At 44.9% G+C, this 27808-nt stretch overlaps 1 protein-coding gene across 1 annotated transcript; it reads right to left on the bottom strand.

Moving 5' to 3' along the window:
- Window positions 1–4229: 4229 nt before the first annotated feature.
- Window positions 4230–27808, bottom strand: LOC115159845 (divergent protein kinase domain 1B). The gene is made up of 7 exons (XM_029709902.1): window positions 27092–27808; window positions 26492–26626; window positions 22963–23070; window positions 22692–22868; window positions 5904–6130; window positions 5532–5673; window positions 4230–5098 (listed from the first exon to the last, which is right to left on the bottom strand). Exons 1-7 carry the CDS (start codon window positions 27158–27160, stop codon window positions 4655–4657), a joined length of 1302 nt encoding a protein of 433 aa, XP_029565762.1. The 5' UTR covers window positions 27161–27808; the 3' UTR covers window positions 4230–4654.

A 27808-nucleotide genomic window follows, 5' to 3' on the forward strand; every position in this document is an offset into this window, starting at 1 on the left:
CTGGTGGACCTGTCCATCCGGCTGGATAACCTGCTGGCTACCCGCGGACGTCTGGATCAGGGCCTGTCAGTTCCATCCCCCAGCACCACCACTCCGACACCCATGGAGCTGGGAGGTGCTACGCTTAGGGCGACCGGAGGAGGGGCCGATCCCTGTGGCTGCAGAGGGCACCTTGCTGGTTGGTGCTGGGGAGATTCCTCTCGAAGTCGAGACAGCAGGCAGGGCACTCTCGTGTCACCCCAGGTGAGTCGGCACCAAGCTCACTCAGAGCCCCCTGTTGCTCACATGTTTTTGTTTATACATTTTCCTGAGTTTTCCCCATATTCACAGCATAAGGCGCACGTAGATTCAGGTGCAGCTGGGAATTTTATTGACAGAGCATTTGCCCATAGTTAAGGGATCCCCATTGTTCCTGTGGATATGCCCTTCCCTGTGCACGCCCTAGATAGTCGACCATTAGGGTCAGGGCTAATTAGGGAGGCCACCGCTTCACTGGGCATAGTTACGCTGGTCACAGGGAGAGAATTCGTTTTTTCCTTATTGATTCTCCTGCGTTTCCCGTGGTGCTGGGCATACCCTGGTTGGCCTGTCATGACTCCACTATTTCGTGGCAACAGAGGGCTCTCAAGGGGTGGTTATGAAAGTGCTCGGGGAGGTGTTTAGGGGTTTCCGTCGGTGCTACTACGGTGGAAAGTCCAGACCAGGTCTCCACCGTGCGCATCCCCCTGAATATGCCGATTTGGCTCTCGCCTTCTGTAAGAAGAAGGCGACTCAATTACCACCCAATCGACGGGGGGATTGTGCGATAAATCTCCTGGTAGACGCAGCACTTCCCAGGAGTCACGTGTATCCCCTGTCACAGGAGGAGACGGTGGCTATGGAAACATATGTCTCCGAATCCCTGGGGCTGGGGTACATTCGGCCCTCCACTTCACCTGCCTCTTCGAGTTTCTTTTTTGTGAAGAAGGATGGAGGTCTGCGCCCATGCATTGACTATCGAGGTATCAACCAAATCCCCGTGAGGTACAGCTACCCGCTGCCTCTCATTGCCAGTGCGATAGAGTCAATGCACGGGGCGCGCATCTTCACAAAATTGGATCTCAGGAGCGCTTACAACCTGGTGCGTATCCGAGAGGGGAACGAGTGGAAGACGGCATTTAGTACCACCTCAGGGCACTATGAATACCTCGTCATGCCGTACGGGTTGATGAATGCTCCATCAGTCTTCCAGAAATTCGTAGACAAGATTTTCCGGGACCTGCATGAGCAGGGTGTAGTGGTGTATATCGACAACATTCTGATATACTCCGCTACACGCGTCGAGCATGTGTCCCTGGTGCGCAGAGTGCTTGGTCGACGGTTGGAGCATGACCTGTATGTCAAGGCTGAGAAATGTCTGTTCTTCCAACAGTCCGTCTCCTTCCTAGGGTACCACATTTCCACTTCAGGGGTGGAGATGGAGAGTGACCGCATTTCAGCCGTGCGTAATTGGCCGACTCCCACTACGGTAAAGGAAGTGGAGCGGTTTCTAGGGTTTGCCAACTACTACCGGAGGTCTATCCGGGACTTTGGTAAGGTAGCTGCTCCCATTACCTCACTGCTGAAGGGGGCCCGGTGCGACTACAGTGGTCGGCTGAAGCGGACAGGGCTTTTGGTCACCTCAAGGCTCTGTTTACCTCGGCTCCCGTGCTGGCTCATCCGGATCCCTCTTTGGCGTTCATAGTGGAGGTGGACGCATTCGAGGCTGGGATAGGAGCCGTGCTCTCTCAGCGCTCGGGTACGCCACCAAAGCACCGCCCCTGTGCTTTCTTTTCGAAGAAGCTCAGCCCGGCGGAGCGAAACTATGATGTGGGGGACCGGGAGCTGTTGGCTGTTGTCAAGGCACTGAAGGCGTGGAGACATTGGCTTGAGGGGGCTAAACACCCTTTTCTCATCTGGACTGACCACCGCAATCTGGAGTACATCCAGGCGGCGAGGAGACTGAACCCTCGCCAGGCAAGGTGGGCCATGTTCTTTACCCGTTTTGTTTTCACCCTGTCCTACAGACCAGGTTCCCAGAACGCTAAGGCAGACGCACTGTCCCGGATGTATGACACAGAGGAGCGGTCCATGGATCACACTCCCATACTTCCGGCCTCTTGCCTGGTGGCACCGGTGGTGTGCGAGCTGGATGCGGACATTGAGCGGGCGTTACGTACAGAGCCCCCTCCTCCCCCAGTGTCCAGCTGGGCATCTGTACATTCCGTCTGCTGTCCGTGACTGTTTGATCTATTGGGCCCACACGTCACCCTCCTCTGGTCATCCTGGCATCAGTCGGAGGGTGCGTTGTCTTAGTGGGAAGTACTGGTGGTCCACCTTGGCCAAGGACGTGAGGGTTTATGTTTCCCCTGCTCGGTGTGCGCCCAGTGCAAGGCCCCTAGGCACTTGCCCAGAGGGAAGTTACAGCCCTTACCCGTTCCACAACGGCCGTGGTCGCACCTATCGGTGGATTTCCTCACGGATCTTCCTCCCTCACAGGGTAACACCACGATCCTGGTCGTTGTGGATCGGTTCTGTAAGTCCTGCCGTCTCCTTCCTTTGCCCAATCTCCCTACGGCCCTACAGACTGCGGAGGCCCTGTTTACACACGTCTTCCGGCACTACGGGGTGCCTGAGGATATAGTGTCTGATCGAGGTCCCCAGTTCACGTCAAGGGTTTGGAGGGTGTTCATGGAGCGTCTGGGGGTCTAGGTCAGCCTTACCTCGGGCTTTCACCCCGAGAGTAACGAGCAGGTGGAAAGAGTAAACCAGGATGTGGGTAGGTTTCTGCGGTCTTATTGCCAGGACCGGCCGGGGGAGTGGGCGGTGTTCATCCCCTGGGCAGAGATGGCCCAAAACTCGCTCCGCCACTCCGCCACTCCTCCACTAACCTCTCTCCCTTCCAGTGCGTACTGGGGTATCAGCCGGTTCTGGCACCTTGGCATCAGAGCCAGATCGAGGCTCCTGCGGTGGACGAATGACTTAAGCGCTCGGAGGAGACCTGGGACGCCACTCATGTGCACCTGCAACGGGCCGTGAGGCGTCAGAAGGCGAGTGCCGATCGCCACCGCAGTGAGGCCCCGGTGTTCGCACCGGGGGACCGGGTCTGGCTCTCGACCCGAAACCTGCTCCCTCTGCCTGCCCTGCCGGAAGCTGGACCCGCGGTTTGTGGGGCCATTCAAAGTCCTGAGGAGACTGAACGAGGTTTGCTACAGGTTACAGCTTCCCCCAGATTACCGTATTAACCCCTCGTTCCATGTGTCTCTCCTCAGGCCGGTGGTGGCTGGTCCACTCCAGGAGTCTGAGGTGCGGGAGGTTCCTCCACCCCCTCTGGACATCGAGGGGGCCCCGGCGTATGCTGTTCGAGCCATCCTGGACTCGAGGCGTCGGGCGAGGGGCCTTCAGTACCTCGTTTAGTGGGAAGGGTACAGTCCGGAGGAGAGATGCTGGGTGCCGGTGGAGGAGGTTTTGGACCCTTCGTTGCTACGGGAGTTCCACCGTCTCCATCCGGATCGCCCTGCACCTCGTCCTCCGGGTCATTCCCGAGGTCGGTGTCGACGCCTGGGTGGGGGGGGGGACTGTCACGACTTCCGCCGAAGTCGGTCCCTCTCCTTGTTCGGGCGACGTTCGGCGGTCGACGTCACCGGCCTTCTAGCCATCGCCAATCCACTTTTCATTTTCCATTTGTTTTGTCTTTGTTTTACACACCTGGTTTCAATTCCCCAATTACATGTTCATTATTTAACCCTCTGTTTTCCCCATGGTTTTTTGTGTGTTTGTTTTATGTATTTCGGTCCTTTCGTGTGGGCTTGGTATTACTACATGTATTTGGTAATTTTGAGTAAAGTTACTTTTATTACTCATCTCTGCTGTCCTGCGCCTGACTGCTCTGCACCAGCTACACCCAGACCTTAACAATTGGTTATGATCTATCACAACAGCTCAAGTGATCCATCCATATTTCCATCTCATTTGACCTGGTCTGATGGACCATTCACACACAGATAAAATAGTAGTTTTTCCACATACTGTTACATCACTCCCATATTTTCATGGCATTACACCTCTACATTGATGTTCCCTGATAGAAGTTATACACTTAATAACTACTCTTTAAAGTAGAATACTGTACAGTTAATTATCATTACATAGGCAAGGCCCTGAGAATACACCAGACAGTTTCCTCCTTCACAAAATAAAGAATCCTTCCATAAAAATAAACTGCCTTTACTTTTAAATCATAATCCATTTGATTTTCATTCATTTTCACTTTCAGTCAGTGATTTACTTGTCTGTTTTACTCAAGCTTTTGGCATGTCTTGTAACGGCCCCAAAAAAGTAGGGTAGGAGGGGAAGTACCTCTAGGGTAAATAATAGGGTAGAGTTTGGACCTGCCTCACTCCTATGGGTAGGTCCTGGTGTTGTTTCTTTTTCCTGGTTAAGGTCGGTCTAAGAAAAAATGACAGTTGTAGTCATTAGGGCATACCGTAGCAAATTATTTTAACAGTTAATACATTTGCAGTTCTTACTGGACAACTTCGAGTTGTCCATTTGTTTCAATCCATTTTCCTTTATTTGGTGTCAAATGAATACGACCCAGGCCTACATATGGCTCCCAGCAGCTCTTCTGTGGTCCTCAGGAGTACTGTGTGTTGGAGATGGTCTTCCACAGCAGCGTCTTGAGGTTGTTGAGGACCAGCGAGTGGTGCACCTCCATCTGGCTAGCCAGGCCGCTGAGCGTCACACAGGTACGGAGCTGCTTCTCCAGGTCTATGCGGAGGTCCTGGGGTGCCCCGGACACCAGATAGTCCTGTAGCATCACACACACCTTGGCCAGGTTGGGCTGGACCACCTCTGTGTTACATTGCTTCACCAGCCGATCGCAGGTGGCAGTGCAGTCACGCCCGAAGGTGCAGTCAGCATTGGTCTCGCAGCGACGTCCCCGCAGGAAACTGCGGACCGCCATCTCGGACACCACGCTGCGCAGGTCTGCCATCTTGCAGTCATACCGGAAGTTGTACCCCACGTGGCGTGGGCTGGCGTCACACATCAGGAAGCTGCCGTAGGCCCCGTGGAACACCTGTTGTAATTGATGGGATACAGATGTGTAGTGTATAGATCATTATAAATCTGACATCTACACTTTCTATTCCCAATGATTATAAAATTGTCTGTCCTCTGTCTAAGCTTGATATGTTTTATGTATTCACAGAGCCGCAACCTGTGGCCAAAAGGTCATATTAGCATGGGCAGTACCATTGGGCTTCCACCATTTTAATGTAGCCAACTAGGGGGAAACTTCCAATTTCATTGGCTGATCCCTCCTGGTGACCCTTTTGGAGTCATGTTCAACCAGGTCATCGGGAGAGATCAGCCAATCGTGAAGAAAATTGACTACTTTAAAATGGAGATGGCCTCAATGGCGCTGCCCATGCTGTCACAGACGCTATAATGGCACAGATACAAAGATGAGTACTCTATCTCTATGGCTCCTCCCATAATCTTATCTTTACCTCCTCTATGAACTCCAGCAGGCCGATGGTGATGCGGGCCCTCCGGGGCCACGCCGGGGCCAGCCACTGGTTCAGGCTGGAGCTCAGGGCCTCCGGGACTAATGCCTGCAGGTAGCTGGGGACCTCCAACCTATAGAGGGAGCTGTCGATTGAATATAATATTATTTCTGGGTAAAAAAAATACATACACGGACAAGATGTGCATTTAATCCCAGAGTATATAATTTGAAACCAATGAACACCAAATCAAACCACACATCCAATACACAAATGTTTGCAGTGGCATTTCTTGAAAATTAGGACAAAACCAATTAAAATCAGCCAGTACAGTCATTCTTTAATTAAAACCCTTATTTCCAAAGTGATCATCACCTGTGGCCCACGCGCTCAGTCACATACAGGTCCCCGCAAAAGCCCAGCAGTTTGAGGGTATGCTCCTTCTCCTGCAGGGCTACCATCAGAAGGAACTCGTTGATCTGGAGGAGAGCCCACACAGACTTGGCTTCCGCCAGGGACACCTTGCGGTCCTTGTTGACATCGGCCAGGGTGATGACACGACCCACCAAGGTGGTGAGAGACGGCTGCTCTCCCAGGTTAGACTGCAGGGAGGACAGAAAGAAGACGAAGTGAGGAACTGATATGTACAGGTGACCGCGATGTTCAAACCTTGCAAGCGAATGTTACAGTTATTGTACACTTAAGCAACGGCGTAAATATCAGCCAGCTAAGACTAGAAGAACTGTTTAAATATACACTTCGTGGACAGTTTATTAGGTACACCCATCTACACTGAAATATAAATGCAACATGCAACCATTTCAAAGATTTACTGAGTTACAGTTCATATACGGAAATAAGTCAATTGAAAAAAAAATATTCGGCCCTAATCTATCGATTTCACATGACTGGAAATACAGATATGTATCTGTTGGTCACAGGTCCGTTGGGATTTGGTATTAGGATCCCCATTAGCCATGGAAAAAGTATCAGCTACTCTTCCTGGGTTCCACATAAAACATGACATAATACAGAACATTATTAGTCAAGGACTGAAATGCTGTGCATTCGGAAAGTATTTAGACCCCTTGACCTTTTCCACATTTTGTTACAGCCTTATTTTAACATTTAAAAAAATGTGTTTTTTTATCTCATCAACCTACACAAAATACCCCATAATGACAAAGCAAAAACAGGTTTTTAGGAATTTTTGCAAATTTATATAAAATGAAAAACTGATATCACATTTATTCACAAGTATTCAGACCCTTTACTCAGTATTTTGTTGAAGCACCTTTGGCAGCGATTATAGCCTTGATTCTTCTTGGGTATGACGCTACAAACTTGGCACATCTGTATTTGTGGAGTTTCTCCCATTCTTCTCTGCAGATCTTCTCAAGCTCTGTCCGGTTTGATGGGGAGCGTTGCTGCACAGCTATTTTCAGGTCTCTCCAGAGATGTTTGGTTAGGTTCAAGTCCGGGCTTTGGCTGGGCCACTCAAGGACATTCAGCGACGTGTCCCGAAGCCACTCCTGCATTGTCTTGGCTGTGTGCTTAGGGTCGTTGTCCTGTCCCCCGTCTGAGGCTCTGAGTGCTCTAGAGAAATGTTTCATCAAGGATCTCACTGTACTTTGTTCCGTTCATATTTCCCTGGTCTCCCAGACCCTGCCGCTGCAAAACATCCCCACAGCATGGTACTACCACCCCCATACTTCATCGTAGGGATGGTGCCAAGTTTCCTCCAGATGTGATGCTTGGCATTCAGGCAAAATAATTCAGTCTTGATTTCATCAGACCAGAGAATCTAGTTTCTCATGGTCTGAGAGAGTCTTTTGGCAAACTCCAAGCAGACTGTTGTGCTTTTTACTAAAGACTGGCTTCCGTCTGGCCACTCTATCATAAAGGCCTGATTGGTGGAGTGCTGCAGAGGTGGTTGTCCTTCTGGAAGGTTCTCCCATCTCCACAGAGGAACTCTGTTGCTCTGTTAGAGTGACTATTTGGGTTCTTGGTGGTTCCAAACTTCTTTCATTTAAGAATGATGGAGGCCACTGTGTTCTTGGGGACCATTAATGCTGCAGAATTGTTTTGGTACCCTTCCCAGATCTGTTAATGTTAATGAACTCTGTGTAACTTCTCAGCTTACCGTTTATGACCCATTGTCTAACAGACCAGCCATGCTTGTTAGCCATTAGGGCACATTACTATACCAATCCTTTGTGACGATAATTACTGTTTGTATGTTTTCTGTTAATTACTTAGTGTAGTAAATAAATGATTTTAAGACAATGGATGTATGGATGATTTTAGTAAAGACTGGGTTCGTGCAGATACAACAATTTACGACGTTTGGGAATGAGACTGGACGCGAGGTAAAATACACCATTCAAACCAGAAGATAATCAGCCTATATTATAATATAGGAAAGTTATATTAGGAAAATTATAACTTTGTAATCTGAATATTTTTCTTGGTGCCCCGATCTCCTAGTTAATTACAATTAAACGATTAATCAGTTTAATCGCGTGATAATAATTACAGGGAGTTAATTGATAAACCTATCTTCAGTTTAATGGTACCCAAAGACACGACATATATGGAGCCCCGTGCGAGGAATCTAAGATAGAATTGGACTTTGCTGTGAAATTCTATATATCAATTGTACAAACAGAATTGTACAAACAGCCTGCTATCTAAACAAAGTGTGCATTTTCCATTGAGAGAAGCTATTTAAAATAGCTCCGGTCTTATATCGATAGCAGTGAGGAATAAATTCCAGTTTTAGTCCGTTAGGCCAAACGGTACTATTTCTGTCGGTAAATATTAACTTCTAGAGTAAGGTTAGAATTTAGAAGTTAACTGTCCGGTAACCGAGCCGAATGATTTGCCTACCGCACTAAGACAGTGTGGGCAGACCGTATGCGTATCTGTATTTAAGTACCGTGTCGCTCCGGTCAGCATAAACGCTAGCAGAATATGCTGAATGGGGTTAAGGTGAGACGTCACTAGAAAACCCACCCTTTCCATAGTGAAAGGATCCTATTTTGGTGCTTGGAAGGATACTCCTGAACCAAGTAGCAATAGCTTAGCATTACGGGCAAGCTAACAGAGAGGGAACATTTCCTCTCTCCGTACCACGTTTAAAATTCCTCCGTAGCGCGACGGAAGTCCGACCTTTGTACTTCCGTTTAAATTTCATCATTCTGCACCCTGGTGGTGAAGAATTGCCAGTACATCTCTAGGGGAAATTCAAACGTGGAGCACGGTAACATATTCAGACAATCGCAATTGACGGGATATGACGTCTCATTCAATTTAACTAACAAGTGAAATTGCCAGATTTACCTTTTCAAGTGGATCTTTTTAAAAAATATCCAAAATTGATTGGGCGTCCATAATGAGACATGATTAACTTTTTCCAAACTTAACTTAGATGAAGCAAGGCTCTCAGGTTAATTGAAAGTTAATTCCCAGATAGCCTATACAGGTTTGATATATCATAAATAGATTAATCAGTAAAATCTGCTTTAGCAAGGCACATTCAGTAAAACCCATTGCTGACGGGAGTGAATCCCATGTGGCTTCGGCCTTAAGGGAAAGTATAGTGGTGAATGTACCCTAAACATTTAAACTACATTACTGTTATGATAACTCCACAATCTGAATTGCTTGGGTATCATTGCCTCATTCAATTTATTTAGTTAAATTGTCGAACATACCTTTCTAGGTTCTTCCAACTAAATGAGACAACTTAAACTTTGCATATTAACCTGGATGAAGCAACCTCTCAGGTAATTCAAAGTTAATTCCCAGATAGCCTATACAGGTTTGATATATCATAAATAGATGAATCAGTAAAATCTGCTTTAGCAAGGCACATTCAGTAAAACCCATCACTGACGGGAGTGAATCCCATGTGGCTTCGGCCTTAAGGGAAAGTATAGTGGTGAATGTACCCTAAACATTTAAACTACATTACTGTTATGATAACTCCACAATCTGAATTGCTTGGGTATCATTGCCTCATTCAATTTATTTAGTTAAATTGTCGAACATACCTTTCTAGGTTCTTCCAACTAAATGAGACAACTTAAACTTTGCATATTAACCTGGATGAAGCAACCTCTCAGGTAATTCAAAGTTAATTCCCAGATAGCCTATACAGGTTTGATATATCATAAATAGATTAATCAGTAAAATCTGCTTTAGCAAGGCACAGTCAGTAAAACCCCTTTACTGACGCTCAGCCCAGGTAGGAGCGTACCCTAGTGGTGAAGGGTCCCAACATTTGACCTACGGTTTACACTTATGATATCCAATCAATGGAGATTGTATGGATTATCGTCTCATTCAATTTAATAAGTTAAATTGTCGAACATACCTTTCTAGGTTCTTCCAATTAAATGAGACAACTTAAACTTTGCATATTAACCTGGATGAAGCAAACTCTCAGGTAATTCAAGTTTAATACCCAGACAGCCTACCCAGGTAGGACTAATCATTGGCATTGATTAATTCAATTTGCTTTTGCAAATTCATTCACGCCCAACTTCCACAGTACTGTACAGTACTGATGGTTCATTAACGTCTATAAATAGATTAAAATCGTCTTTGCAGCTCCCCACATTCCAAAACCAAATTTTGGAAAATTAGGAAAAACCTTTTTCCTTTCAAATGTTCTAATAATGTGCAGGCTATCAGAGGGGGTGGTCCCCACTCGCCCGCTAATTAGTGAACCTCCACCCGTAAATGGATTGATCTCTGACCTCAGCAGCGATAACAACCCTAATTATGCCATTAGTGGAAAAGCAGACAACAATGTTTTCCAAAATCAACCATCGGGCGCAGGCCTCGTAAAGGTTCTCTCCAGTCTAGCTCTGATGTCTTGCCATCCGAGATTGCCATCTGTCCAATACCGCAGTGCACAGCTGAAGCACGAGCAGGTAATGGTAGACATAAAGGGACAGGTGGAGAGAACCGGGAAACCAATGACCAAGGCAGACAAGGGAAAAATTCTGCTAGCTATGGAACTGCGCTTGAAAACTGAACAATTAAATCTAATTGCAAAAACGTATGACGATGAACAAGCACAAGCTCTTCAACAAAATCGTTTTCTACAGGAACAAAATCATATGCTACAGGAACAACTCGATTTAGCCAAAACTAAATACGATGATGTCCACGCCAAACTAGATAAATCTGAAGAGTTATCTACAAACAGGAGCGCTCAACTTGACAACATGCATGCTGTTTTGTTGAATGTTACTCAAAATAACACGGTGCTCCTCAAAGCGCTGCAGACCAAAGACGATCAGTTAATGAACACAATGACAAAGTTGGATGATAAATCAGCAGAACTTATTGAAGTCGCTGACCAAATGAATGATGAGAGAACTCAGGTGATGAGGTTGGAAATATTGATTTCTAAGCAAGCAGAGGAAATCTCATCACTGAATCTCTCGCTCCGTACTCAAGACCTCTATCTGCAAACCATGACAGATAAGTTTGAGACCGAAAGGAGCAGGTGTGACACTCACGTGTCCAAAATCAGTACTCTAAGCGCTCAAGTGGACTCTGCAATGCAGCAGAATTCCACCCTTAGGTACCATCTGGAGGAAATCCAGAATGGTCACGCTCTACAGCGCGACTTCCCATCCAAGCAACCGGAGCCCTGTACTCACAGGAGTGAAGACAATAGGTTTCAGACCTTGCCTCCCTCATGTGTCCCTCAGTCTTCTCCTCTTTGCCCTTCGGCACTGAGTAATATGGCGCCTCTTGGCCAACAACAACAAGGCTTGGCTTCCTCTCTTGGCCTTTCGGCCCCAATCTCTCCACAGGATGAAGCCAACCCTCTCCGCCCGCTTGGCGCGGAATACCTTGACAAACTCGTCAAGAATTTCCCCACCTTTGACCCCATTCCAGGTCAGCCAAACGATACTGAGACGTTCCTAGCTGACATAGAGGACGCGTTGGATGGCTACCCGAACGCTACGGGTTCTGACAGGGTTTACCTGTTGAAGCGAACGTCGAATAGACACGTGACGAGGTTCATTCGCCTACAACAGCAACACGTGCTAAATGACTACGCTAAACTTGCCACAGCTTTGAAATTAGAATTCAGTGGTTCTGCGACTCGCAAACACGATAGCTCACTGGCTAACACCGTCAAACAAGCTCGGAACGAACACCCACAAGCTTACTATCATAGGCTTCGTTCAGCTTACTTTGGCCTACTCACAGAAACAGGAATGGAAGAGCTTTTACCATTCAAACAAATGTTTCTGTCGAACATGTATCCCACCTTCATTACCTACTTGGGCCCTGCCGCCCACGTTGGCTTGCCTATCTTACAACTCAGAGAGCTTGCAAGCACAGAGGCATCAAAAGTTCACAACGCTAAGAGCCCTGACCACTCAGTTTTGAAGTTTAACCAGGAGCACTCACTCCAGTAAAGGGTGCATTATCAGGTATTGGAGCGTCGAGAGATGACGCACAACAACAGTTTCTACCACAAAACCATGGTTCCAATAACCTCCGCGGTCAAAATAACTGTAAAGTACGTAGCCATCAACATGACTACCGCTACAATCGACCCGTTCGCTACGTTCCTGCACCCAACCCACAAAAAGTGTCAGAGCACAAGGGTAACAAAAGGGTTGAAGGACGATCAAAACATAGACCAATGTTCTCCAGAAGTCCCACTACGGGAAGAACTTAAGCGAGAACAATTTGAGAAAAGGGTAAAAGATAAGTCACAAGGACTAGACGGGGAATTACCGGACACCAGGTCCGCAGGAATTAACACCCATAGCAAGGACGTTAAAGTTCAAATTTCTCCCGCTCTCATTCAAGACCCTATCCAGGGCCCGCTTGATCAAGAAACAAGCCCCCGGGCTTTGTCTATAGACTCTGATACAAAAGTTGCGAAGAAAAAGGTCAAACGCTTCGTTAAAGCCAAGCCCACTCAAAATCGGAAAAGTCAATCTGCTTCCACCTTGAACAGACATGGCACATCACGTCGTTGCGAACGACCACTCCACTTTGTGGGGAATATGTCCACTAACCACGAATCTAAACGGCCATACCTGGAAACAGTCCTGGAGGACTGCTTAGCTTGTCATGCGCTAATTGATTCGGGTGCAACAATATCACTCATCTCTCAAACATTGTTTGATGATCTCAAAAGGGCTTTGAAGCCAACTAAACGTTGGTTAAAAGTGGAACGATGCGACACTAAACTTCGAGGGGTCACTCAGACTACCTCGCCTCTCACATTGAGAGTCACGCTGAAACTACACTTCCAGGACGTATCGCTCGTTCACCCTGTGTATGTTACCAGCCTCGAAACTGTAACCCTGCTACTTGGAGCAGACTTGATGGATCGGTTACTCCCATTGATGGATTGGAAAACCAACCAGGTATGGTCACAGGCCACAGTGCCTTCTCCACTGACCACACTGTCTTCCCCTAACGCTAGCTGCAACGCAGTCCTTCACGAGGGGTATCTGTCGAAAGCACCCCTTGGGAAAAAGACGTTTAGAAACCTCTTGGTACAAAATCCGATCCATGGAGATATTACGATATCTCGACACATTCCATCAGCCAACCTGATTGACCATTCTTTTCATGATTTCGAGCCAGCTGTCTCTGTGAATGAGCAACTTCCCTCCTCCTTGCAGTCGTGCAATACGGTAGTTGAGATGAACTTCTCTTGCCCTTCGGACACTTCCGCAAGCACTGCGGCCGTCTCAGCAAGTAAAACATTGATGCACAGAGTATACTCTGCTTCCGATGATACACCTTCCGCTTTGTTGGGGACTGTCACCCCTTACAATGACACTAATGGCGTCAGTCCAGCAACTGACCCGATGACTCCCACTGGTGAAACACTTTGCGATATCACAGACCGATATCCTCGTCTCAGTTCGCAGGTAATGAAGAGGTTGCCACACGCGGACGCGGTGGGGACTGACATGCCTCGACAGCCACTGAGCGTTTTGAAGCACAAACACCAGGAGATTTGGTTGAAAGGTTACAGCCATTCTCATAACAACGCGGCCGCTGAAAACTTGTACGTAGGGTCCGATCTTCTTGTTTGCGCATCGGACACCAACACCACCCGCTGGTGGGGGGGTCCCGAGGCACAAAGGGGGGGAATAGTAGCCCAGACCCATGATGAGCCTCATCGAGGCCGGTGGGGGGGTCAAGACTACGGACAACACCGTACGAGGCCGCCAGAGCATAAATCAAATCTAGTTGTAAACTCTCCTATGAGAACAGTGAGGAGCAGACAGGCCCCTAAACGGGGATTATCTTAGAAGACATCTAAGATAGTACTGAGGTGTACCACACTGGTCGTAAAGGAAGTCCAATGGACTTGTCCACCTCCAAAACAAATGGCATCAGTAATCTTTCTTTGCCATGTGTAGGTTCAACTACAATACAACTAGTAAAATGCTCCAATCATGTGTTCCGGTAGATAATATTTCAGAATAAATCGGTAGGATAACTGGTCCCCTTGAGTACCAGTACCAATACTAGCAACAGTCAGTCCAGCTACAATCAGTAAGAAGGTTAGAGACCTAACCAATCAAATTACCATTGACAACAGCGACATAGGAGTCACTCAGAGTGCAAAACGTGGAGGGGAATCTCCAGTGCACTCTTCCAATGGTTAACACACATGCCACTAATAAATAGGACCCTCCATTCAGGAGGAAAATTATTAGAAGTCATGAACCATGATCACACCACGTATGACTGGTCCAATACTTAAAGAGTACTTCCGTCGTGAGGTTAGCTCCTCCGTGGATAACATAGCTATGAAATAGACTTCATACCTATCGCCACTACAAAAGTGGAAGAAACAGTGACTTCCCAGAAGTCCGTAGGTCATACCTGTAGACTGCCCAAAACTAGTGCATTACAGCTGTAGACTTATCATATAGTTATCAACTTAGGATAGCGCCTAAGCAACACACCAAGTAGGAAAAACCCTAGATATGGCATTAGAGACAATGCCATGATAATCATTTTGCCAGAACATTGGACCTATATAGAATACAGTCCAATTAGATGATTTTTTTTTTTTGTGTGATAACTATATTTTGTATTTTTTTTTGTTTTGTTTATGCTTTCATTCCTTTTCGGTTCAGTTCCTTTGACACATAGGAAGTGATAGAGCCATAAACAAAGTCCCCATACAACCATCACTTAGTGCCACAACGCCGCTCATTGGGGAATGAATGTAATCATATATATTTCATGAGTGTGTGTGCGTTGTTAACATCTGCCTAAGTTACTGCCCAGATCTTCCAGTCTGGACGACGGGTCCGGAACGGCGACCCCAAATCCGGACACCCACAATCTATCCTTGTGGCGGCATGCCCGCTGTCAGAGAGACTACCAAGGTAAACCACCAGAGGAGGGGACCGCAACGGCGATCAACAACCAGGACATCCCCTGGCCCTTCCTGGGGTACTTTGCAGCTTCCAGGGAACCTACCAAGGTACACCACTAGAGGAGACCGCAACGGCGACCACCAACCGGACATCAACTGCCCATCCTTGTGGTGGACGGCTCCGCTTTCAGAGAGCCTACCAAGTTCAACCACCAGAGAGGACTGCAACGATGATCTACCAATGGGACATCACGTGGTCATGATTTTATGTTGATTTGTAACTTGCAGGATAAACAAGATCCAAACCACCAGGGGGGGTATGTCATGACGTTGGCCTCTTTGGGTACAGGAAGGACAGTTGACCCCCTCCCCTTTGTACCATCACCCAACCTACCTTCCCCCCAACACAGGGTTGTAAAAATTCCAAGAGGAGAATCTACTACAACATGTTTCATAGAGAGACAAAGGAAATTCTTCCAACTCATAGAATTGGAGAACCGAGCGACATGTGTGTTCTGGAGAGGATATGGAAGATTGATGAGGACTCCAGCTACGAACTGGTCCGCTTGGTACCATTTTGTGATACTCAGAAGAGACAATATAGCCATATTAACTTAAAACTGTTTATATAATAGCCTCAGCGATGAGACTGGCATCATAATGGTTGTATAAAATGTATTAATAAGGATAAAGCTATTTGTAATACATTGAGATGCTATGTACTGATGTTAATGTGATAGAATTGTATTTCTGTAACCAAGTCTAACTCAGTCATAGGCACGCCCCCAGGGACACATACAGGACCAGGCGTCATTTGACAAGCCTGTTCTATGGGCACTATAAAACACCCCCTGATTTACATTTCTACAGACCAGGCCTACACTCCATTGCGAGTTGGCTCATAGGTTTGACCATCCAAGTACTCTACTGAAAGTGAACTATACCACGTGGTTAACTTTTACTATCGAGACCGACAGAATAAGAACAAGTCTTTGATATTAAGTATTAGTCTGCAGCTAAGTAAATTATATCATCGAACGCGAAGACCAACCACATCCATTCTATGACGACATTAATGAATGTCGCTCTGAAAGATCCATTCTAACCGAGAGAGAGAGAGAGAACGCGGACAAACTCTCCATCAGAACATAACTCTTCCAAAGGGATCCCGACGACACATGAGCGTAAATATATATTGATTGCAATTGTTCCCGAATGAGTGAGCCTTCAATTGTCAATTGTTAATATTAATGAACTCTGTGTAACTTCTCAGCTTACCGTTTATGACCCATTGTCTAACAGACCAGCCATGCTTGTTAGCCATTAGGGCACATTACTATACCAATCCTTTGTGACGATAATTACTGTTTGTATGTTTTCTGTTAATTACTTAGTGTAGTAAATAAATGATTTTAAGACAATGGCTGTATGGATGATTTTAGTAAAGACTGGGTTCGTGCAGATACAACAATTTACGACGTTTGGGAATGAGACTGGACGCGAGGTAAAATACACCATTCAAACCAGAAGATAATCGGCCTATATTATAATATAGGAAAGTTATATTAGGAAAATTATAACTTTGTAATCTGAATATTTTTCTTGGTGCCCCGATCTCCTAGTTAATTACAATTAAACGATTAATCAGTTTAATCGCGTGATAATAATTACAGGGAGTTAATTGATAAACCTATCTTCAGTTTAATGGTACCCAAAGACACGACAACTGTCAACTGTGGGACCTTATATAGACAGGTGTGTGCCTTTCCAAATCATGTCCAATCAATTGAATTTACCACAGGTGGACTCCAATCAAGTTGTAGAAGCATCTCAAGGATGATCAATGGAAACAGGATGCACCTGAGCTCAATTTTGAGTCTTATAGCAAAGGGTCTGAATACATATGTAAATAAGCTATTTATGTTTTTATTTTTAATACATTTGCAAAAATAATTTAAAACCTGTTTTTGCTTTATCATTATGGGGTAATTTGATCCACTTTAGAATAATGCTGTAACGCAACAAAATGTGGAAAAAGGGAAGGGGTCTGAACTTTCCGAATGCACTGTACATTTAAAACGTCACACACAGCCTACATATCAGTACATACACACAATATCTAGATATCATACATAGTATAGTGCAAATTAAACTACAAGATATATAAAAAACATTTATTTGCCGCACATTACCACACAGCTGGGCAGTAGTCCAGCTGCAAAATAAAATAGGGCCTGTAGGATCTGTCTGGTTGTCTGAGATGTCAAGAAGGCAGAGCAACAACCTATCATGGACAGACCTCTTCTCATTTTAGCAACCATTGAGTGTATGTCACGACTTCCGCCGAAGTTGGTCCTTCTCCTTGTTCGGGAGGCGTTCGGCGGTCGACGTCACCGACCTTCTAGCCATCGCCGATCCACTTTTCATTTTCCATTGGTTTTGTCTTGTCTTCCATTACACGTGGTTCCAATTCCATCAATTACATGTTGTGTATTTAACCCTCTGTTCCCCCCCATGTCCTTGTCCGTAATTGTTTCTTGTAGTGCTTGTGCACGGTATGCTGGTTATTACCGGGTTTTGTTTAACCCATTTATTGTATTGTTCTGTTGACGGTGATTTATGTTTATTAAACGACACCGTTGTAAATCAGTTTTCGCTCTCCTGCGCCTGACTTCTCTGCCACCAGTACGCGCCTCACTACAGTGTATATGTTTTGATCATGACAGCTTACTATCTAGGGTTACACCTAGCAGTTTTGTCTCCCTTAACTTGCTCAATAGCCACAGTATTCAATAATAGATCTAAACAAGGTTTAGAGTTGCGTGCGTGATTTGTACAAAAACTATGCTTTTAGTTTGAGATATTTAGCACAGGCCTATTGCTAGTCACCCATTCTAAAACTGAAGCGTCTGAGTTATTTATTTTACTGCTGCAGCCGACATGTATACTGTTGAGTCATCAGCGTACATTGACACACAGGCTTTATTCAAGGTCAGTGGAAGGTCATTTGTAAAAACAGAAAACAATAATGACCCTAGCCGGCTGCCCTACTGTAGCGTCCCTATAAGCACACTGAAAGTCTGTTGTGAATTTGTCTATAAGCTATAAAAACAGAGTCGCACACTCGTGTGTGTGTGTGTGTGTGTGTGTATATATATATATATGTAGTTGAAGTCAGTAGTTTACATACACTTAGGTAGGAGTCATTAAAACTTATTTTTCAACCACTCCACAAATTTCTTGTTAACAAACTATAGTTTTGGCAAGTCGGTTAGGACATCTGCTTTGTGCATGACACAATTATTTACAGACAGATTATTTCACTTATAATTCACTGTATCACAATTCCAGTGGGTCAGAAGTTTACATACACTAAGTTGACTGTGCCTTTAAACAGTTTGGAAAATTCCAGAAAATTATGTCATGGCTACAGAAGCTTCTGATAGGCTAATTGACATAATTTGAGTCAATTGGAGGTGTATCTGTGGATGTATTTCAAGGACTACCTTCTCAGTGCCTCTTTGCTTGACATCATGGGAAAATCAAAAGAAATCAGCCAAGACCTCAGAAAAAAAATTGTAGACTTCCACAAGTCTGGTTCATCCTTGGGAGCAATTTCCAAACACCTGAAGGTACCACGTCCATCTGTATAAACAATAGTACGCAAGTATAAACACCATGGGACCACGCAGCCATCATACCGCTCAGGAAGGAGACGTGTTCTGTGTCCTAGAAATGAATGTATTTTGGTGCGAAATGTGCAAATCAATCCCAGAACAACAGCAAAGGACCTCGTGATGATGCTGGAGGAAACAGGTACAAAAGTATCTATATCCACAGTAAAACGAGTCCTATATCGACATAACCTGAATGGGCTCTCTGCAAGGAAGAAGCCACTGCTCCAAAACCGCCATAAAAAACCCAGACTACGGTTTGCAACTGCACATGGGGACAAAGATCGTACTTTTTGGAGAAATGTCCTCTGGCCTGATGAAATAAAAATAGAACTGTTTGGCCATAATGACCATTGTTATGTTTGGAGGAAAAAGGGGAGCCAAAGAACACCATCTCAACCGTGAAGCACGGGAGTGGCAGCATCATGTTGTGGGGGTGCTTTGCTGCAGGAGGGACTGGTGCTCTTCACAAAATAGATGACATCATGAGGGAGGAAAATTATGTGGATATATTGAAGTAACATCTCAAGACATCAGTCAGGAAGTTAAAGCTTGGTCGCAAATGGGTCTTCCAAATGGACAATGACCCCAAGCATACTTCCAAAGTTGTGGCAAAATGGCTTAAGGACAACAAAGTCAAGGTATTGGAGTGGCCATCACAAAGCCCTGACCTCAATCCTATAGAAAATTTGTGAGCAGAACTGAAAAAGCATGTGCGATCAAGGAGGCCTACAAACCTGACTCAGTTACACCAGCTCTGTCAGGAGGAATGGGCCAAAATTCACCTAACTTATTGTGGGAAGCTTGTGGGAGGCTACCCGAAACATTTGACCCAAGTTAAACAATTTAAAGGCAATGCTAGCAAATACTAATGAGTGTATGTAAACTTCTGACCCACTGGGAATGTGATGAAATAAATAAAAGCTGAAATAAATCAATCTACTATTATTCTGACATTTCACATACTTAAAATAAAGTGGTGATCCTAACTGACCTAAGACAGGGAATTTTTACTAGGAATAAAAGTCAGGAATTGTGAAAAACTGAGTTTAAATGTATTTGGCTAAGGTGCATGTAAACTTCCAACTTCAACTGTACAGTATATAGATTGTGTGACACTTTGTTTTTATAGCTTACAGTTTATTAACCGTTAATCAGCACCTCTACACTAATTAATATTCTCTGGGTGTGTGCCAGCTCATGCTTTTTAATTTGTTTTCTGTAAAATAAACTTTGTATTTGATAAAACACAATTTCTCCTCAAAGTTTTCTAAGCACTTGTAACAGGCTGATTGGTCAGCTGTTTGAACCATTAAAGGGTGCTCTGCTATTCTTGGGTAGCGGAATGACTTTTTCCTCCCTCCATGTTTGAGGGCACACACCTTCGTCCAGGCTTAAATTGAAGATGTGGCAAACAGGAGTCACAATGTACTCTGCTACCAACCTCAGCAATTTACCTTGGTGTAACTCAAAACTACAGTGCTTGTCTTTCATTATTTGGTCCATTTTGCATGAATATGAAGGCTCAGCATTAAATACTTGTTGTTTGCATGTCATACCTAAGTTTGCTAATCTTGTCAACAAAAAAGTTATTAAAGTGGTTGGCAATAAAGGATTTTGTCATGAACAAGCCATCTGCCTCAATGAAGGATAGGTTTGCTTTTTTGGAAAAAATTTCATTCAAAGTACTTTATTATCTATCTTTGTTCCATAGTATAGTTTCTTCTTTTTGTTTAGTTTAGTTACGTGATTTCTCAATTTACTGTATGTTTACCAGTCTGCTTTGTTAGTCAGACTTTTCCCTTTGCCTCATCCCTCTCAGCCATACGGTTTTCAATTCATCATCTATCCATGGGGATTTCGCAGTTCTAACAGTCAGTTTCTTGACGGGCGCATGCCTATCAGTAACCGGAAGAAGCAGTTTCATAAATGCAGCATCCGAATGTTCCTCATTAGACACATTAGACCAACAAATATTTTTCACATCTTCGACATAGGAATTATTGTTCATACACAATTTTAGGTCCAGTCTTTGGAATTATTTTTTCTAGATATGGCTGCATGATCAAAAATATATGGACACCTGCTTGTCGAACATCTAATTCCAAAATCATGGGCATTAATATGGAGTTTGTCCCCCATTTGCTGCTATAACAGCCTCCACTCTTCTGGGAAGGCTTTCCACTAGATGTTGGAACATTGATACGGGGGCTTGCTTCCATTCAGCCACATGAGAATTAGTGAGGTCGGGCACTGATGTTGGGCGATTAGGCCTGGCTCGCAGTCGCCGTTCCAATTCATCCCAAAGGTGTTCAATGGGGTTGAGGTCAGGGCTCTGTGCAGGCTAGTCAAGTTCTTCCACACCGATCTCGACAAACTATTTCTGTATGGGCCTCACTTTGTGCATGAGTGCATTGTCATGCTGAAACAGGAAAGGGCCTTCCCCAAACTTTTGCCACAAAGATGGAAGCACAGAATCCTCTAGAATGCCATTGTATGGTGTTGTGTTAAGATTTCCCTTCACTGGAACTAAGGGGCCTAGGCCGAACCATGAAAAACAGCCCCAGAAAATTATTCCACCTCCACCAAACTTTACCGTTGGCACTATGCATTGGGGCAGTTAGCGTTCTACCTGGCATCCACCAGATCAAGATTTGTCCGTCAGACTGCCAGATGGTGAAGGGTGATTCATCACTCCAGAGAACGCGTTTCCACTGCTCACCTTGCTTTAATGGCTGGCTGGCAAGTTTCACCATCCAATTATTTCAGCTCTACAGGAGTGCAAATTTCACCATGGCACAGACTAGCCTAGGCAGCCGATATGTTAGGAACATAGGAATTATTAGAATGTGGCAAATATTAGTCAATTATTGCATGCTGGCTTTCGCAGAATACCTGAGACATGAAACAGATAGGTGGGAGGGCATACAAATGTCAGCAATTTATTAATGCGCAATTTGCCTGAATGGACAATGGTAACACTTCAACCACTACATTTTTATTAGACACTGGGTTTTCTGAAAAAGTGTTTAGGTGTGAATTCATTACATCCAGCTGTTTTAAATCGACTCAAGATAGTTTAATGGAAATGCAACCTAACAGGCAACTGTCACATCTATTTTCTATTCAAATGTTCTACAGGTCGAGAAAAGAAAAATCACTGGACAAGTTAATGGAAACATAGTTACTGTCTGGAGGAGCAAACCATTTTCATGAATGGGGTGGTGTACCTAATAAACTGGCCTCTGAGTGTATATAATGCTATTTAAAGAAGAAAAAAATAGACAAACAGAAACAGTTCACTTTTCAGTTCAGTTAGTCGTACACACCATAATAAAAACAAGACTGTGTGGAATGATTGAAATGTGCTAGATTTCTTCCATATAACTTATTCCCTTCCCCACTCTAAGCCCATCTCTATACGGCTGAGAGTGGAGCCATTGTACTGACAATGACGTGTAGGGTTATATTTGGCACGGGGCTTCAACCCCTAACCTCTCTCTGCCTCTCCCTCCCTCCCCCTACCGCCTCCTTCCATCACACACTCTATCCTCTATCTCTATCTCCCTCCTCTCTGATTGAGGGGTTGAGTTAAATTGCATTTCAAATGTGCCTGTACTGCCTGACATCACCAAAAAAACACCAGTTCCCTATAGATAGTTAGCTGACAACATCACGAAAACGATGTGCGCTTCCATGGGGCAGATGTCATCCTGTTGTGATTCTGGATGGCCAGATTGCTAGCAAGAATGACAAGAAACTGCCATGTGGGGAATCATAAGTGGCTCGTTATTGATACTATGTTTTGACTGATTTCATGTCAATGCTAATATGGTTCAAATTCACTAGCTAGCTAACCAACAACTGTAACGATTTAATTGAAAGACAAGTGCTCATTGTACAAATGTATTTAAGTTTTCAATAAACATTGGAGACTAAATATAGCTTCTATCTTAGCCAACCCTGTCTGTTTTTCCCCATAGTAACGCACGCCTCGGTTTTGTTGCTAAACAACCAACATGTCTATTGTGGAAAGCTCTTCTATCTAATCTAACTGTGAGGACTGACAGGAAGTGAAATGGGCAACCAGACCTTGAGAAAGCTGAGTAACATCTCTCTGAACTCATCCATGGAGGTCCCGCGGGTGGGCTTGTCGAACAGGGTCATTTCCTGTCTCAGTACAGAGTCAGGAGCACCGTCCCCCTTCAGAGGCTCCTCCAGACCACACTTTATCACCACAGGCCTGTCCTTCCACAGACCACTGTACACCTAGAACCACAGGTAAATACACATTACATAGAGACAGAGTAAATAGAGTGTGTGTGCGTGGGTATTACCTGATGTGTGTGTATGTGTTACCTACTTGGTGTGTGGAGGAGGTGGACATGCATCGCTGCAGGGTCAGGCTCCTCTCCTCACACAGGGCCTTGCAGGACGACCCTGAGATAATGCCTCTCCTGTAGTGGTCACACTGAGACAGACAGGAAACAGGAAATACATCATCACATTATCAACAGGAAGAGGATCTAAGGATCCTACAATATAGCAGGTTAGGAGAACTTACTAAGCAGATTAGGTGAAATAGGTAAAGGTTAGGAAACGGGTTAGCTAAAAAAAAATACAGTTTTTGTAAAATTGTCAAAGGTGAATAATTGTATCTCTTCTAGCCATTACCATCTCTCCTTCATATGTACTATGGTCTAAATCCCAGGTGGAGATACCGACCTGCATGCAAACCATAGCTTTTTTTATACTGTAGATAACAACGGTGAGGATTTTCCAGTTTCCACACAGATGTCAACTTATTTTCACCCCCTGTGAGATGGCTTACGTGTTCATACACATGTATCGGTTATATTTAGTCCACCCAGAGCTGGGCACCATTGTTGGCACTGTGTAGCGATATACCCCAACCCCAAAAAAATATCTGGAAAAGACTGTTTGCAGAAGCAGAAAGGAGAAGTAAAGTCATTTCATAAATTAGCATGTGTGGGTGTGAGATTATCTTGCTTAGGAAACATCCAGGCAAAACATCCAGGCAAAACATCCAGGCAACACGCCAGCCTGTAGCTAAATCCACTGCTCCAGTAGCTAGTGCCACAGTAAGATGAGATCCACCCAAACAGTTTCGCTCTTCCAAAACAAAATTGACAAATAAAGACTATAGGCTGTGACCTCCTTCTCCACAGTATAACAGTTGCTATGGTAATATGACTTCATTTTGGCCACTTTGGTTGCGAGCCAACCAATTAAAGGCCCAGTCGTCCTTAATGTCGTACTAATGTGCAAATTAGCCTAGGGGGACACACACACACAACAATGACAACACTCTTCGCTCATTCCTTCCTTCTCTCTTTTACACTCACTCCCTCTCACACACACACACTCGCCGTCCATCTATCTCCTCTCTCCATGTTCCCCCTTTCCAGACACTGTTTTCCCTGTCTTGTATGTCCTGAGACAGACAGCCTGCCTCTCCCTCTCACAGCACAAGGAAGAGTAGGGCACGATAGTACTGCCTTATTCATCACAATTTCACTATACATAGATAAAGACACCAAAACAGGACCACCTCAGTCTGGCCATTCGTCTTTACCCTTCCCCTCTCTCTCTTGATCCTTTACTCCTGAATATGTGCTGACTGCTGAACAACAAACACTCCCACTTCAGAGTATAGATGTAATATTTCACAGGGATCTCGCCCTTGCTGCTTATATTCAACCTGAAATGTAAAATATGTGACGAGGGAAATGACTGTGCTGACGTTGTTGATCTGGGAATGATTGGTTACAGTGGGGGAAAAAAGTATTTGATCCCCTGCTGATTTTGTACGTTTGCCCACTGATAAAGAAAGGATCAGTCTATAATTTTAATGGTAGGTTTATTTGAACAGTGAGAAACAGAATAACAACAAACAAATCCAGAAAAACGCATGTCAAAAATGTTATAAAATGATTTGCATTTTAATGAGGGAAATAAGTATTTGACCCCTCTGCAAAACATGACTTAGTACTTAGTGGCAAAACCCTTGTTGGCAATCACAGAGGTCAGACGTTTCTTGTAGTTGGCCACCAGGTTTGCACACATCTCAGGAGGGATTTTGTCCCACTCCTCATTGCAGATCTTCTCCAAGTCATTAAGGTTTCGAGGCTGACGTTTGGCAACTCAAACCTTCAGCTCCCTCCACAGATTTTCTATGGGATTAAGGTCTGGAGACTGGCTAGGCCACTCCAGGACCTTAATGTGCTTCTTCTTGAGCCACTCCTTTTTTGCCTTGGCCATGTGTTTTGGGTCATTGTCATGCTGGAATACCCATCCACGACCCATTTTCAATGCCCTGGCTGAGGGAAGGATGTTCTCACCCAAGATTTGACGGTACATGGCCCCGTCCATCGTCCCTTTGATGCGGTGAAGTTGTCCTGTACCCTTAGCAGAAAAACACCCCCAAAGCATGTTTCCACCTCCATGTTTGACGGTGGAGATGGTGTTCTTGGGGTCATAGGCAGCATTCCTCCTCCTACAAACATGGCGAGTTGAGTTGATGCCAAAGAGCTCCATTTTGGTCTCATCTGACCACAACACTTTCACCAGTTGTCCTCTGAATCATTCAGATGTTCATTGGCAAACTTCAGACGGGCATGTATATGTATTCTTGAGCAGGGGGACCTTGCGGGCGCTGCAGGATTTCAGTCCTTCACGGCGTATTGTGTTACCAATTGTGACTATGGTCCCAGCTGCCTTGAGATCATTGACAAGATCCTCCCGTGTAGTTCTGGGCTGATTCCTCACCGTTCTCATGATCATTGCAACCCCACGAGGTGAGCTCTTGCATGGAGCCCCAGGCCGAGGGATATTGACAGTTATTTGTGTTTCTTCCATTTGCGAATAATCGCACCAAATGTTGTCACCTTCTCACCAAGCTGCTTGGCGATGGTCTTGTAGCCCATTCCAGCCTTGTGTAGGTCTACAATCTTGTCCCTGACATCCTTGGAGAGCTCTTTGGTCTTGGCCATGGTGGAGAGTTTGGAATCTGATTGATTGATTGCTTCTGTGGACAGGTGTCTTTTTTACAGGTAACAAGCTGCGGTTAGGAGCACTCCCTTTAAGAGTGTGCTCCTAATCTCAGCTTGTTACCTGTATAAAAGACACCTGGGAGCCAGAAATCTTTCTGATTGAGAGGGGGTCAAATACTTATTTCCCTCATTAAAATGCAAATCAATTTATAAGATTTTTGACATGCGTTTTTCTGGATATTTTTGTTGTTATTCTGTCTCTCACTGTTCAAATAAACCTACCATTAAAATTATAGACTGATCCTTTCTTTATCAGTGGGCAAACGTACAAAATCAGCAGGGGATCAAATACTTTTTTCCCCCACTGTACTTCTCATCACTGTTTATAACAATGCTTAAGGAAACTAGAGTAGAGTCACTTCTCATGTGGCCTGGTTATCATTAAATGGTACCCTATTCCCTATTTAGTGCACAAATTTTGGACAGAGCCTGAGGAAATAAGATGCCATTTTGGATGCAGAAACTATGTTACATCACTGATTTCTCATCCAGTGTTACTCTTATCAGGTATTCTGTTAATTACTTTTTCCTGGTCCAAATGTGCTACTGTATTATAAGAGAAACCATCCTGCACTCAGCAGTCACTGACACAAAATACAGATTACCCTTTTTCTCATTCACTCTTTCCATCTGTCCATTTCCAGACCTTAGTGTTCTATCTTCCACCCACAGCTTGACCACAAGGTGTTGTGGGCTAAAGCACACCTGCTCCCTCCCTGCCAGTCCCTTTATATTTTCTTCCAATCGCTTACTCCCACGCTCTCTCTTTCTCCTTCCTTCGTAGGAGGTGTCAGGGTGTTCACACTGTTTCATACTTACGATGACCATGTGGCAGACGTGCCCTCGGCAGAGCTCTGAGTAGGAGGCATACTGCATGTAGAGGACCCAGCTGGCTACCAGGATCCCCAGCCAGGCCAGCAGCAGGTACTTCACCTTTAACGCCGGGAGACGACTCTACACAGGACAGGAGAAGATTACACATTGACCAAAGTCCACAGTCCTACAGAAATGTGTCTTCTGCTTTATCCCAAACAAGACACACATACTGAGGAAGAGAGGGGTTTTAGACCAGAAAGACACTGAGAAATCTAAGCAATCATTATAATATGGTCTTGTGGAAGACATTTTTATCCAAGGCGAAATACAGAACTATCAGCATGGCCCACGGATGTATATCACTTAAATCTTTCTAACATTGATATTCAATAGCACCCCAGTGTCCACAAGGCAAATAGCCTGGTGTCAACTTTGTGCAGACAAAATAAAATCAATACAATGGTTTATTGTGTAATTACCTAATTAGAAGTCTATGGTTTAGCAATTTATTGACAAATAGAGAGAGAGAATACTGTTATTTGTAACGATCTGAAAGGCATATAGGGCACAAAAACGCAGCCAAATATCAGCTAGTGGTCCCACCTGCAGCCCCTTCGACATAGGGCAAAACAGCACCAGGTGCACGAGCCTCCGTAAACCTCTGGGCATCATAAGCGATTCCGTTAGTACGCGCTCGGGCTGGAACGGCAAATCACTGAACCGTATTCCCGTCGAGTCACATCCATGGGACCAGCATCTCCAGTCTGAGCACACTAAACTGACGTCACCTGTTCACCCCTATGGCATTCAGTATTGTGCGCATTTATCGTTCGAGATTTGCATGTGGAGCAAAGATCCTTTATGAAAATAAAAGACAAAATCTAAACAGTCCAGGTCAGCGAGAAAGTGGGCATCGTTTCATAATCCAATTTTACACACAAACAACGGCATTCGTTTTGCAGAGAATCATAGCCTATCCTAAGCTTTCAGCCGTCCTTGGGGAAAAATACAAAGTGTAGCTATAATCCCTTTACAACATGCACACTGACATTCTGAGCACGTTTTCAGTTGCCTAGGCGCCATCGGTTAGGCTATTAATGTTGACTGAAAAATCCTGTCCGACTCCTCCGTTTCAAAAAATACATTATTGATTACGCTACTATTCTACCCCTTCTAACTCTACGAACGAACTCTCGTAACAGCAAGAGCCAATTTATGCCTGACCAAATTTTTTTGTCGGAGCAACTAAATGGATGGAGTGACGCAATCGCGGAGCTTCCGGAGGAGGAACGCAGAGGCCAGATTGAGCTCTGTACCACA

The sequence above is a fragment of the Salmo trutta genome, chromosome 23 (genome assembly GCF_901001165.1).
Source record: "Salmo trutta chromosome 23, fSalTru1.1, whole genome shotgun sequence".
NCBI classification, from domain to species: domain Eukaryota; kingdom Metazoa; phylum Chordata; class Actinopteri; order Salmoniformes; family Salmonidae; genus Salmo; species Salmo trutta.

What these genes read in the sequence shown, in the direction of transcription:
- LOC115159845 (XM_029709902.1), bottom strand. Translation starts at nt 27,160, where the DNA reads ATGATGCCCAGAGGTTTACGGAGGCTCGTGCACCTGGTGCTGTTTTGC. An exon ending in CCACCTCCTCCACACACCAA is followed by an intron (nt 22,869 to 22,962) that starts GTAGGTAACACA and finishes CTGTGGTTCTAG; the next exon opens with GTGTACAGTGGTCTGTGGAA. An exon ending in ACTGAGCGCGTGGGCCACAG is followed by an intron (nt 5,674 to 5,903) that starts GTGATGATCACT and finishes TTCAATCGACAG; the next exon opens with CTCCCTCTATAGGTTGGAGG.